The following is a 14095-nucleotide window of genomic DNA, read 5'->3' as shown; positions in this document are numbered from 1 at the left end:
GTGGGCTATGCCAGTTCAAGGGTGGATTGATATTTTGATGGGCTCAAGGGTGGGAAGTCAAGTAACAGAGACAGGCTCGGCCACAATGTAAGGCTTATGGCCTCATGCAAATACCTCATCAAATGAGAGGATTTAATCAGAGTTCAAGGGAGGTTCCCAGAGCCTGTACCTCAAGGACTCAAAGAGTCTTTTCTTTGATACAAAATAACAGAAAAGGAACTATATAGTAGGGTGGCCGGTAAAGTGAATCATTACTAACTCTCAGACTGCTTCCCTGTGCATGGACATGACAGTTTTTCTTTCTGTTTAGGACTCTGCAATCATGGGACATTTTCCTGCTTCTAGTTTAACATTTTGGCTACCTGAGACCTGACTGCATCTAATGCTGCACGGGCTATGCTCAAGTACTAGAGGTATGGCAATTCTGCTAGTACTTGGAGGATCTTGTGCGGTTCATCCTATTAGTATCTGCGGCTATTAGCCCCCTTCATGAGTTTCATTTTGGCAATCCCCAAGCCCCAGATGTTTAAGCACCAGAAATCTGCAGGCAGAGAGTCCCTTCCATCCTTCCCAGACACAGGCAGCAACTCCTTACCGCGCCCCCACAACCTGCGCATGCACAACTGGAGAGAGCGGGTGGGGGTGGGGAATATGTGCGCTAGGGGCCACCCGGCGTGCCGGGTCTAGTCTCCCAGCCCAGCCGCCACGCAACCATGCTTCACTTGCCCGTCTCCTGGCAGCAGGCTTCGCTCTCCATTAGTACGCATGTGCATATCTGCAGGGCGAGGATGTTCCACGCAGGGTGGGGGAGTGGTCAAGGAAAGGAATGGGACTAGCGCGCACGCTCGGATATGCGCAGTGCCAAACCCGAGGCAAAAATCTGTCGATTTGGAAGTTCGGGGAGGTGACGCATGCGCAAATCTGCACTGTGCCAGGGAAGAGGGGAGCCTGACGACTAGGAAATTTGAATACCACAGTAGCATGGAGTGTGACCTCATGGAGAGTGACATCTTGGAGTCGTTGGAGGATCTGGGGTAAGAGTCCCGGTCGCTTAACCCCTGAACCTCGCAGTCTCCGTTATCCCGGCCCTTCAACCTGGCTGGGCCACCTCTTCCCTCCCGGTGCCGCGCCCCGTGGCTTCTCGATGCTGCCTCCTCCCTCCCCCCACCCTCTACCCGCCAGCTCCCCCTATCCCACCCCCTATCTCTGAACTGCTCTCCTGCCCCGCTACCCAGAGGGAGACTTCTCCATCTCAATTCTCCCCATTCGTATCAACCTTCTTATACCTTCTGGGGTCCCATCACGTCACTAGGGCTTCAGACTTGGACCCTTGGAATTTGTCAGTCATCCTTGTCGTTGTCTCCGCGTGGGCCTGCTGTTCCTCCCAACCACCACCCCAGATCGCACCCTGTCCTCCCATCCATTCAAATGTTGGTTGAATCTTAGAGCCCCAGTCCGCCTTTTCCTGTCTCCTGGATGTGTTCACTGGGATCTTCTTCCTCCTTCACTCAGTTCGTGTTTTGCCTAGTCACTAACCTCTTAATCTTATTCATCTATTTCTATTCTTTAACCTTCCTGCCCCTTAATTTCCTAAAACCCAAACCATCTTCTATCTCTCTCCAGCTTCGGCAAGTGCATTCCTCAATCACCTCCCACCCCCCATTCTCAACTAATCAATATCACTGGTGAAACCATTGATAGTTTCCTCCTGACTTCTCTGCCACAAATTGGGACTACTTGTTGGTCCTCATTCAGCCACTAGGGTTTTCTTCATATTTATTTTACATCTACCGGTGCCACCTCCTGCCAATAGCTGTTAGCTTTTCAGAACCCTTATTCAACAATAAATAAGATTAAAACCGTTCATGTTATCTTATTAGACCAATCTGTTGTATGACCTGCATTAAAACTTGAGAATAAAGAAACGCTCTAAACTAAACATGGTTTAAGAAACTATGTTTAAATGTGTACTTAGAGATAGTGACAAAAATCCCTTTACTGCATTTACAAAGTAACAGATTATTTATACAGATTTTTTTTTACCACCACATGGTTTAGTGAGCTTATTTCTGTTAGAAAACAATTTTATCAGTTTAGAGTGGCCTTGCTATCCTATTGGGCATTTTTGGCAAAGATAGTGTATTATTTGTTACTTTGTTCTGCTTAAAGTATTATTTTTATCAACTTTTTTTCCTTAAGTGTTCTTTTTGAATTTTCTTGGTTTCCCTTGGTGTAAAGATAAAAGTATTCCTGAAAAATATCTATTTCTTAATGAAATCACAGACAAACCAATTAGCTAGTAAGATGTCTTATTTTTTAACCTTCTCTAAATATATCCCTTCTACATAGATTTTCTTACTTATTTGCAGTAGAAAGTTTTTTCCCAACTTTTTTATCCTCTTGCTCAATAATCATTTTCTTCTATGCATATCTTTACAAAGTTGGGCCATTTGTATAAATAAGACTATTATAATATTGATGGTCATTGCAATTCACCAATATGTGCATTATAATGCACTTTCGAGATAACATTTTTTCTGAACTTAACCTGGGTGCTTGCTTACTACATTCAGTATTAACTTTGGAGGGAAAGGTGTTCAGACATTAGTATGCAGCATTGCTTGGTGATTTCAGTATGCTATTGAAAGATTAACTGGAGGAAAAAAAAAAAACAGGATTTAATTGCTTTTCTAAGTATAATGAACCCAGACCATATCTATACTTTGTTTCATGTATGGTCTTAATTCTAGATCCAGAAAACATAAATGTCATGCCACACAGGAGGCCAAACAAAATATAAGACAACTATTAGAAACTTTCCATTGTTCATTAAATTTGGAAATCTCATCTCTAACCCTGTGATATTGTTTCAATAGCATTACTTTTAAAGGAAACAAATAGTGACATTCTCAAGCCCCTGGAAAACTTATACAGTCTTCTAAGTATTATGCCAGTGTAATTATTTAAGCCTAGTGGTCTTTAAAAAATGCTTACTCTAGTTATTTTTTCTAGGTTCTTATTTTCCATTAAATCCTATAAAATAATCATTTATGAAGGCCATGGGTTCTAAACTTGTGATTGAATCCTTATCCAAAAATATATATCATATACATATGGTATATATATATAAATACATATCATATATCAAATACAGTAGTCTGTCAGGATAAATCTTGACAACAGCTCTACCATGCTGCTGTATTATTTGTGCTCTCATTTCATGGGAAGTATAAAAATAAATGGAAAGTTATTGATATTTTTTTAAAGGAACTTAACTTAATGCTTGTTGATGCCAGACATCTTGTTATAGTGCATGAAGAGCTAGCCTCATTCAGGAATGTCTTGGTTCAAGTAGGCCTCCATCATATTCTGGCAATATGACCCTGGACAAGTAATCATTTAACTTCACTGCCTTTAGGCAACTCTTAGACTATAACAAGGTGCCAAGCTACCTGCTGAATTTTGTTGCTTGAAGGAGTTAGTTAATACAATAGATTTTCTTAGAGCAATGAAATCCCACTTTAAAAAAAAGAAGAATCCTTATTACTAGTTCATAGAATCAGAGATCTACAGCTGAAAGGCCTTCAGAAGTCATCCTCAAATCCTTCATTTTTTGTAGATGAGGAAAATGAGACACAAGGAGATTAAATGTCTTGTCCAAGGTTTCACAAGTAGTGTCAGAAATAGGATATGAACCCAGGTCCTCCGGTTTCAGAACCAGCATGCTCCTTCAGTTTTTCTAAGCAGTTACTGTCTTTCTATGAAGAAAGGACTATACTCAGTATTCTACAGAAATAAAAGCAATGATTAAAAAAAATGAGACCAAAATAAAAGCATTAATATGTGGTATTTACTTTATTGAATGGGATCTTATATAGAAAATTATGAGCCCTCCAGAAATTAAAAACCTGATGTTAAGGAGAGTTTTCTTTGAGAGAGAGAATTGGAAATGACTTACTGAAGTAGCAAAGACTGATTTTCTACATCATGAGGCTACCAGTTGAAATGATTAAAAACCAGTTTTTGTCCTACAACCATGAATTTGCATGTCATTGTATTTTGTATGGTTTTCATCTACCATTAAAAAAAAACATTGTATCTTAAACAACATCTGCTGAGACAATTCAAATAAATATGTTTCTAGTTAATAGCAGACCACCAAAAAATTTAGTAATCAAGGTGAGTTATGTAATTAGGAATGCATCCTTACTATAATTCATAGTTTCTTCATTACATTCATAATTTCTTCTATTACACATACCTTTTTTTAAAGCCATTAAAATATCTTCAGCAGTTCATACCACACCCTTTGACTAACCCAAGTTGCCTGTTCACACCAAAGGGCCCCATTAGATCTCTGTCTTGTTAGTCAACCGAAGAGACAAAGAAAAAACCGTGAAAAACTTGACTTTAGAAATGAAAAGTTCTTGCTCTTAGCTAGGCAAAGGACTGACCCCATAAATGCTGAACCAAGACTAAGAATATTATAAACATTTTTCTAATGAAACTGGCACAAGAGTTGGGTAGAAGTCTTATTTTTCTGTGAGGGAAATTATGCCTCGTTACTTTAATAATAATGAAAGATTGAAGCCTAGCTACTTTATTATCAAAATAGTTATCAGTAACTGCTTTGAATCAAGAGTCAGGGAGAAAATTAAGCTGCTCTATTTATAAGTGGAAGACTTTGAAGTAAGGTTCCTTAGTCTTGGAGGTATGAATTTTTGACATAAATTCAAAAGGGCAATGACCTGTCCAATGGCTTTATTTTCCTGATGCATTCTGTCAACTGTATGTTTGTAATCCAAAACAACTCCCTTTAATTAAAAACTATATTTACAGCCTTCTCAGTTTCCATAGTTAATAGAAAGATAATCTTGGTTTTATTTCTGAAATAGCTATAATTTTATTAACTTGCCCATTCAAGTTTCAATAAATGTTTTAAGAACACTGTATAATAGTATCCTAGTAGATTATAAAAATAGGTTGGTCTTGTAGAAAAATCACATACTTCAGTATTTTTATATGTGGTTTGTTTAAACTTTTAAGCAAAGTCACCAAAATTATGCCATAGAATCATAGATGTTTAGTTGCAAGGGACTTCAAAGGCCATCTAGTCCTAACTCTTTAGTTAAAGAAACTAAAGCTTGAAAAAAATGAAGTGACTTTCCCAAGGTTATATAGGTAATAATCAGCAGAGCAGGTATTTGAAGCCAGATCCTCTGTTCAACCCCTGTCCTTCCTTCAGTACCAAGCTTCTGAGGTAACCTCCATGAAATCTTCCTTATTTCTGCTTTTCCCTCTCAACTTTAGTATCACAATCTAACCTTTCATTAATCAGTTTCTTAACAGTTATTTGTATGCACACCTCTCCCTTCTTTTCTCCCTTTGCCTCCTCCTTTCCCCCAACCCCAGTAGATCTTGAGCTCCTATAGGAGCTAGTCTCTATTGCTTTTCATCTATTTACCCCTTGAATCAGACATAAAGCTCTTTATAGGACCATGTAGAAAGTGTTTAATAGATTGATTGTTAGATTGAAATGACTAGCTCTCAACCACCTTTCATGGGCCCTCAAAAACCTGGCATATGAAGAATCAGTAAAGTGTAGCCTCTTTTTGATTAACCAGGGACTGGCTTTCTTCCTCCATTCCTCTCCACTGCCTGGTACTACCCCACTAGTAATGGATGCTCACAGCCATGAGGAACAATTACAGAGAAGAAGGCACAGAGTGAAGTTAGGTGGAGGACTAGATTGCCACAGTGATCAACATCTTCCTTACCCTCTCCCAAAACACACCCAGCTCCATGACTCCATTGTTACTGCTTACTCCCTTGAAGTAGTATAATTTCCCAAAGCTTCAATATAGTCACATTTTGTATCTTATATTAAAGTAGTTGTTTACAGTTTTTCTATTTAAATTTGTTATACTTGTAAGTAAATGTATTATCTATGATTTATTAAAAGTTATTTTGTTTATCTTAAGAAGTTTAATTTCTTTTACCAGTTACAAAGGTCCTTTGTTAGAAGATGGAGCTTTGTCTCAGGCAGTCACTGGTGGAGCCAGTTCCCCTGAATTCACCAAACTCTGTGCTTGGCTGGTATCTGAATTAAGATTGTTCTGTAAACTGGAAGAAAACGTGCAAGCAACTAACAGTAAGTAACGGGCCTATTTTTAAGAAGTTAACATTTGTTTTTAGATGCCTAATATGAAATGAAATTTAGGTATTTTGATTTGCTAACCCACTTTTTTCTTTGCAAATGTTAGTACCTCAAGGCAGAGCCAATCAGTAAAAACAGACATTTTGTAATAGAGTTGGTATGTCACTTCCCTAGTTTTTCATATACAAGAAACTGTCAGTTTCCATGCTTTCTATTTGGAAGCCATAAATTGTAAAAAAAATAAATAAATAAAATACCTATTTACAGAAAAGACAACTCAGAAGTTAAAGTCTAAAAGATATACTTAGAAAGTTAGACAAAAGTTTCTGTAGATTTATGTAACTTTAAAAATTACAAGAGTTCATTATTGTCCAATAGTCACTCTTTACTTTTAAAACTTCCTTTGTAAGCTGAGCAAACAGAATATAGACACCTGTGTAGAACTCAGTACAATTTCATTTAATGCTTTTGTTGGAGTCTTTGAGGGAACATCCTCTTTAAAAGCTTTCATTACAATAATGTGTATTACTATATACAAAGTGAATGTGATTTGAATTACATTATAATCTAGTCCATAGAATTGGGAGGTGCTATAATGGAGTCTTAGTACACTAAGTTTTAGTACCTACATTTTCTTAGCAGATGAGACAAGAGTCTGAAACCTAACACTTTACTAGTCAGTGTTTTTTTCCAGACATCAAAGCCTGCAGTGTCTAAGGCAAAATGCCTAACTTTTACCCTATGTGAATTGTACAGAGTAGCATACTTTGAGGATTTTCAGTGTCTTACATAATGATTTCTAGTTAACAATTAGATAACTACATCCTTTATTAGTTCTAATTGGCATAAGGAAAACAAAATATATCATTCTCAGGTGGATGGTACCTTAGAAATAATTTGGTTCTTAGACTTATTTACTTTGAATTTAGAAGTTAGCCCAAATACTTATGAACCATTAATTTATTAAAATTATTATTTTTAGGTGTTTTCAGATGGTTAAAAGTATCTTGATTCATGTATATAGTCCAGGGACAGTGGAGAGGCATCTGGACTGAAATGCAACCTAACCTAGAGCCAAACTATAAAATACTGGAATTTCCCCCTTTCTGCAATCCCATTTTCTTAACCAAACCTGAAAGAAGTAGCCTAAGAGGGCTGTGATATAGGAAGGGATAGAGACCCTAAGGGTTTCCCAAACCTTTCATATTCAGGCAGACAGTTCTCTTCCAGTAGGCTCTCTTCATCTAATCATAAAGCATTGTTGGAAGGTCAGAGTAACTGGAAGAGGTGAAAAGTGAGAGAGGTTAGAGTATAGGCAAATAGTAGCTGATGCTATAGATCTCTGTGGTATATTGGGGATTTTTTTCAGGGCAAGAAGATTATGTGCAGGTGGAGGTATGTTTTGTAATAAGCATCAATATAGTTAAGAGAAATTAAATTTCTGTCCCTTTACCCTCTGTTCCATTTTGCTTCTTACTATATATCTTATACCACATTGTGATTATGTGGGAAAACTGTGAAAGCCTTCTTGTATAATAATAGTTGTTTCATATTGCTGCCAAAAAAAATTCTTTTTCCCCACAAAGAAAAATTCCATTATTTTGTGCTTAGTTTGGGTCAAATTGCAGTTTACCCTAAAGACTCCCATTGCTCCCAGCCCAACTATATGCATGGATTAAAGCACATTTAACCATTTGAAAGCATCATTCTGGTTCCTAAATATTTGGGCTGGCTTTTGGATTTAAAGCAAATGTATTGAGCCAAAGTTTAGATTATCTCTGAAGTTCTTTCCTACCCAAAATGCTATGATTTATCTTCATTTACTCTAGCTCCTACTTTTTCAGATCTGTCTGGTTTAGCTGCTGTCATTGGCTAGCATAGAAATATAAGTGAGAACTAAGCAGCACTGTCCATCCCCTCTGACTTGGTGTAGCAGCAAGCACCCCAAGCGTCCTCAGGGTTTGCTGCCCATACAGGTTCTTGGATCTGCTTTTTTAAAGGAAAGCAACTCAAAATGGGTTAACAAGCTTACTTTAATCAGACATATATCGTTTACCTTGTTCAGGAGAAAAGGTCAGCACCCCGAACTTCAAAGTATACAGGCAGAATTAACAAGACAGAAACAGATCAAGTAGACAGATTTCCAAACTGTCCAACCATTACATCCATACCCAGTCAACATCTGGGTTTTTCAAAGCCAGGGGGGGCCCTGGACAACGGCTTCCCAGAATACAGATCAAATCACAGAACACTTTTCAAAGTAAGCCCCCAAAACAAAGCTTCACATCAGGGTTTATATAGCCTTCTCCTGGCTCAGAGAATGTAACAACCTTATTGACCCACTGGCCAATCAAAAAGTATTTACTGAAAAACAAGCCTCCCACCCCTTGTTTCAGGTGCACTTTAGCCTAGGGGCAGGGAAGATCTTCCAAATCTGCATTCCCATTACACTTGAGTCATTATACTGCCTCAGATGTGTAATAAACATTCTAATGCATAGAATTCAATATGAAAATTTACACATGAAAGTTCATATTACAGTATGTTGAATATTATTTAAAACCATTCAGTCCCGAGATGAAATTTCAGTTCTCCAGGGTGTTAGCACTCAGGGTTTATTGAGCCCTGACCTAATTGAGTGCCTCCTTATTTTACACATAAGGAAACTGGTGCCCACCTGGAGAAGATATGCTGTGTCTAACAGAAGTTCCTCTCCACTGTACCACACTTGGTAGGGAATCATTGAAGTCGAAGGAAAAGAAGAACATAAATTTTAATTTAGTTCAGTTGGCAAGTATTTGTTATGTTCCTCACATTATTCAGCTATTAGATTCTGAATATATAGAAGAAACTTAAAACATAACCCCTAACTTCAAAGTTTATAGTATATTTGGACAGAGCAGATCACATGAAACAATGAAAGGTGGTATTTCAACTCAAGATATTTATTATACATGGTGCTTATTCAAGTCACAGTGAGGAAAGTGGTTCTTCTCTGCTAAACTCAAATAGGAGTGTAATTGGGTGCTAAGTTGTGTGGTGTGCACTATACACTGCTGTCAACGTTTAGAAGATGGGAGAACAATGAGGGTTGGAGTGGGCAAGGAATGCTTCACTGAGCTAGATCTTAAAGGATTTGGATAGTTTGCAGAAATGAGAAGAAAGGTGATTTCTGTGAAAGAGAGACAACATGAGAGAAGGTATGATGACTGGTGTGATTACAGTAAAGGATATGTCGGAGTGAGAAAAAAAAAGATTGGCTAGGCATATGGAAAAATGGATTACAAAAATACCAAGAAGATCTAACATGATAGAAAACAGGGAGCCATTAAACATTTTTGAGCTGGAGAGTAACATGATAAAAGTGATGTTTAAGAATGTATGAATCTGGGGCAACTAGGTGGCGCAGTGAATAGAGCATAGGCCCTGGAGTCAGGAGGACCTGAGTTAAAATCCGGCCTCAGATACTTAACACTCACAAAAACTAGCTGTGTGACCTTGGGCAAGTCACTTAACTCCAATTGCCCTCCTCCAAAAAGCAAAGAAAAAAAAATGCATGGATCTGGGGTGGCTAGGTGGCACAGTGAATAGAGCACTGGCCCTGAAATCCAGCCTCAGATACTTAGCACTTACTAGCCCTGTGACCTTGGGCGAGTTGCTTAACCCCAGCTGCCCTCCAAAAAGCAAAAAAAAAAAAAAGAATGCGTGGATTTGTAGTATAGGAGTGGGAAACTGGAGGGAGGGAGCCCAGTTAAAATTAATTTATATGATCTTTATTTTAGAAATAAAATTATTATTAAAAGTATTGCTTTGTTGTTTTTTAAAGGCCCAAATGAAGCTGATGAGTTCCAGCTTGAGGTGAGTGGGCTACTTGGGGAAATGAACTGTCCATATATTTCACTGACATCTGGGGATGTGACAAAGCGCCTTCTCAACCAGAAGAATTGTCTCCTGTTGCTCAGTAAGTTCAGGGCTACCTTTATGTGGCATTTTACATGTTCTTTGACTGATACTTGCTATAAATGGAAAAAAAAACTTTTCTTTTTAAGGAAAAATATTCTTAAACTTCAAAATATAAGAAAGGATTTTAATGCCAGTGCATAGGTAACATTGCTTCTTGTATAACTGATAGTTTTTCTCAGTTTAACACATAGTGATAATTTTTTTAAACTACTAAACTCCATTCAGTGTAATTATTGTTAATGAAAGTGGAAGTCATTCATTCATTCAGCATTTACTCAGCACCTGTTCTTTGCTTTATACTGCTAGCAACTGAGAGCATTTGAAAGAAATGCAAAGAAAAAAATAACACTGCTTCAGCCCATTGGGGATGATAATGCATATACAGAAATAAATGCATTATATTTCATAGAAGCTGCATGGAAAGAGAACAGTTATGTGATCATGCTATGCACACAGTTGATAAGAAATGTTGGCTGCCAAAAAGCCTAAGGTGTTAAAAGTTAATATGTTAAAAAAGATATACTTCCAGGAATAAGAAGGTGATATATTCTGTATGCTGCCCTGATCAAACTGCACAACTGAAATACTGTGTAAAGTTCTGTGCTCTACAGTTTAAAAAGGGTATTGATAAGCTGGAAAAATTTCCAGAAGAAGGCAACCAGAGGGGTAGAGAATATCAAATCCTTGCCCTACAAACTAGTGATGTTTACCTTAGGGAAGGCTTAGGGATTAGGGGTGTGAGTTGGGGGAGGAGAGGAGAGAGATAATATCATTCTTTTAAGTGTTTGAAAGGGTATCATGTAAAAGAGGAATTAGACTTGTTCTGTTGGCCTTAAAGGGCAGAAATTGGAGTAAAGAGTAGGAATTATAAGGAGAATCAGCAAGCCTTTGTTAAACCTGCCATGTCATACAAAGAATTGTAATGAAGACAAGAATCTCTTCATTGAGTTTAACTTCAAAAACTTTTAAGAAGTGAATACTGCTTAACAACTAGGACTTTCCAAAATTAGAGTGAGATGTTTTGGAAAACAGTGGGTTCCTCTCATTGGAGATCTTCAAGCAAAAACTAGATGACCATTCCTCAGAAGTGAATTATTTTCTGTGTATGGGTTGGAGTAAATGACCACTGAGATCCCTTGCAGCTCTGACATAAATTCTGTGTTTAGAACACATGAAGAATATTACTACTCTCTTATTGCTATGTAAGACAGATTAGATTTAGAGACAACAGGTAAAGCCACTTGTGAGAAGTGAATAATGTGCCGAGCTAGGATAGAAGCCAAGAGACAAAAGAATATAAGTAATGTTTCAATGTTGCCAGGAAGTTAAAAAGAGAATGAAGACTGAGAAAAGGCTATTGGATTCTAAATTTAGGAAATTATTGGTGACCTTTATGAAACCCACTTTTAGTGGTTTCATGGGGATAAAAGCCATATCAAAAAGTCCTAAGATCCCTTATTCAAAGATCTTCATTGCAGAGATGTAGTGAAAATGGTAATAAAGATTTGCACAGTGGCTCTAGAGGATACTTTTTTTCTTAAAAGGTTACAGAGACCTATGTATATGGAGCCTTTGGAGAGGGAGATATTGAAAATATAAAAGAAAAATGGAATACTTGATGTGATAAAGAATCACAGTATAGAAAAATAAGTGTTAGCCGAAAAAACCACCTCTACCTGAAACAACAGGAGCAAAGAAAGATAATGAGTGAACTCATGCAGCTGCTACATTTACTTTTGTGCATAGATTTCATTATATCCCAGTAGTTCCTACACTTCTAGCCTCTCACTGTTTCCCTTTACGTAGTTTATACTTCCATTAGTTTGGAAAACTTGCCAACCCTGGTACATTTTTTATACTTTTTTTTTCTCTCTGTCTTTGTTCAATGTGTTTTCTGTGTATGATGTACCCTCTTAAAATGCCTGTTGAATTCCTACCCTTTAAATTCCTACCATACCCAACTCAAATTTTACCTCCAGGAAGCTTTCAATGATTATACTATCCCTCCACTTCAGTAACTATATTTATTTCCTTGAATCTCTTGTAGGACTTTGCTTACTGTACTTGTCTGTAATGTATTTGTGAATTTTATACTTTAATTGCTTGCCATATGTGTTTTATCCGCTCTAAACTATAAACTCCCTGGGGGCAAGGGACTGTATTATCTAAACTTTGTATCTCCTCCAGCACCTAGTATAGTGCTCTGCACAAAATAGAAACTTGTTTGAATTAACTTGAATTAAAGACACAAGTTTTGAATGGGGAGAAGGGAAATGAGGGAACTTACATTGGATGGCCTTGATCTTCTCAGTAAAGTAGGAGGTGAGGTTATTTCCTGAGAGTATGAGAGATAAAGGTCAGTTGATACTTGACAATTTCAAAGTGGCTGCAACAGCAAGGACCCAGAGATTATATAGGAGAAAATTATAATTGTCAGTTTATCACACCCTTATATTTTGAACGTAGGAAAATTAACCAATAGAATGTGATCATTTTTAGTTCAATTGAGTTTTAAATAATATGTGCTAAATTAGTGTATTCCTTCAAACTTATTTTATTTTATTTGCCTTTTTTGGAGGGCAGTTGGGGTTGTTACTTACCCAAGGTTACACAGCTAGTGTTTTTTTGTGTAGGTGTTAAGTGTCTGAGGCCAGAACCGAACTCGGGTCCTCCTAACTTCAGGGCCGGCGCTCTACTCACTGCACCACCTAGCCACCTTAAACTTAAAAGATGATTTTCCATGTTTTCTGAAAGAATATTTTTTTCATAATTTTTGAGTGTATATACTACCATTCTTGGTTTTTTTAACTAAAGGAAATAGTGAATAAATCCACAACTTTATATAAATACCAGAATTTTTATAGTACATGGCTAGTTTAGAAAATAAGGTTTTGATGAACTCTGTTCATTCAATAAACACTTATTAAGCAGTGCTATATGCAAGATACCATATTAGTACTGTGAGGTAATACAAAGATGGCATAATACATAATTTCTACTCTCAGGAAGCCTATGGGCAGCTAACACAGGGGTGAGGAACATGCAGTCTCAAGGCTGCAGATTCCCCACCCATGGACTAGCAGAACTACTAATATACCTCTTGCCATGATGGAAGGGACATAACATTTATTTAGTCCTGCCTATACATAAATATAGGATTATAGATTTTAAACTAGAAGGGACCCATAGAAACTGGTTCAAATTCCTCACTTTACAAATGAGGAAACTGATATACAGCAAGGTTATGTGCCTTGACCAAGGTCATACAACTAGTAAGTCACAAAACTGAGATTTGAAACTAAATCCTCTGATTCCAAATTCAGCACACAATCTACTCTTCCCCACTACCATAAGAGTCCCTTCCACAACATATGTATTAATAATTATCTAGCATTGCTTTAGGGCCTGAACCAGCGTAGATGACCTCTTGAGGTAGCCTATTCCTTTTTTCTCTTTGGATGACTAATTGTTGGGAATATTTTCCTTGAATCAAGCCCTATATCTGCCTCTTTATAGCTTCCACCTGTTACATCTACATCTACATTCTAGAGCTAAAAAAAAACCATATATAATCCTATAATCCTCAGCTTTTAGAAGACAGTTTTACATAATTCCTAAAGTCTCCTTTAGGCTTAAAATCTCTAGTTTCTCTGGATGATCTCAAACTTAGTAACCAGAACCAAACAAAAATACTCCAGATGTGTTCTGACCAGGGCAGAGTATATTTGGGGACAATCATCTGGATGCTGTGCTTCTTAATGCAACCCAAGATTGTGTTAGCTTTTTTTGGCTACCAGATCACACTGGTGGAAGTGTGAGTAGTTGAGTAAGACATCACCAAAGAGGAACAGGAATAAAGAACATTATCAAGTCATTGTAAGATAGGAAGAAAAGATAAACTGGTTACATGACAAGAATGGGTGAATGGATGGATAGACAGGTAGCTATAAAACTAAAGCATAAACATTTCCTATA

At 37.4% G+C, this 14095-nt stretch overlaps 1 protein-coding gene across 2 annotated transcripts in view; it reads left to right on the top strand.

The window, feature by feature from the left end:
• The first annotated feature begins 759 nt into the window (after window positions 1–759).
• The window catches only part of FAM98A (family with sequence similarity 98 member A), a 34755-nt gene continuing 21419 nt past the window's right edge, over window positions 760–14095 (top strand). For both annotated transcript variants that reach the window (XM_069072184.1, XM_069072183.1), the window contains exons 1-3: window positions 760–1034; window positions 6003–6151; window positions 9984–10118. In XM_069072184.1, the coding sequence (XP_068928285.1) occupies window positions 766–1034; window positions 6003–6151; window positions 9984–10118 (553 nt within the window). In that variant the 5' untranslated portion in view covers window positions 760–765. The remainder of the gene's footprint in view (window positions 1035–6002; window positions 6152–9983; window positions 10119–14095) is intronic.

Source organism: Petaurus breviceps, unplaced genomic scaffold, assembly GCF_028583685.1.
Source record: "Petaurus breviceps papuanus isolate PSGF00001 unplaced genomic scaffold, PetGlider_PUasm1.0 90845, whole genome shotgun sequence".
NCBI classification, from domain to species: domain Eukaryota; kingdom Metazoa; phylum Chordata; class Mammalia; order Diprotodontia; family Petauridae; genus Petaurus; species Petaurus breviceps.
This window is presented reverse-complemented; position numbering and strand designations above follow the sequence as displayed.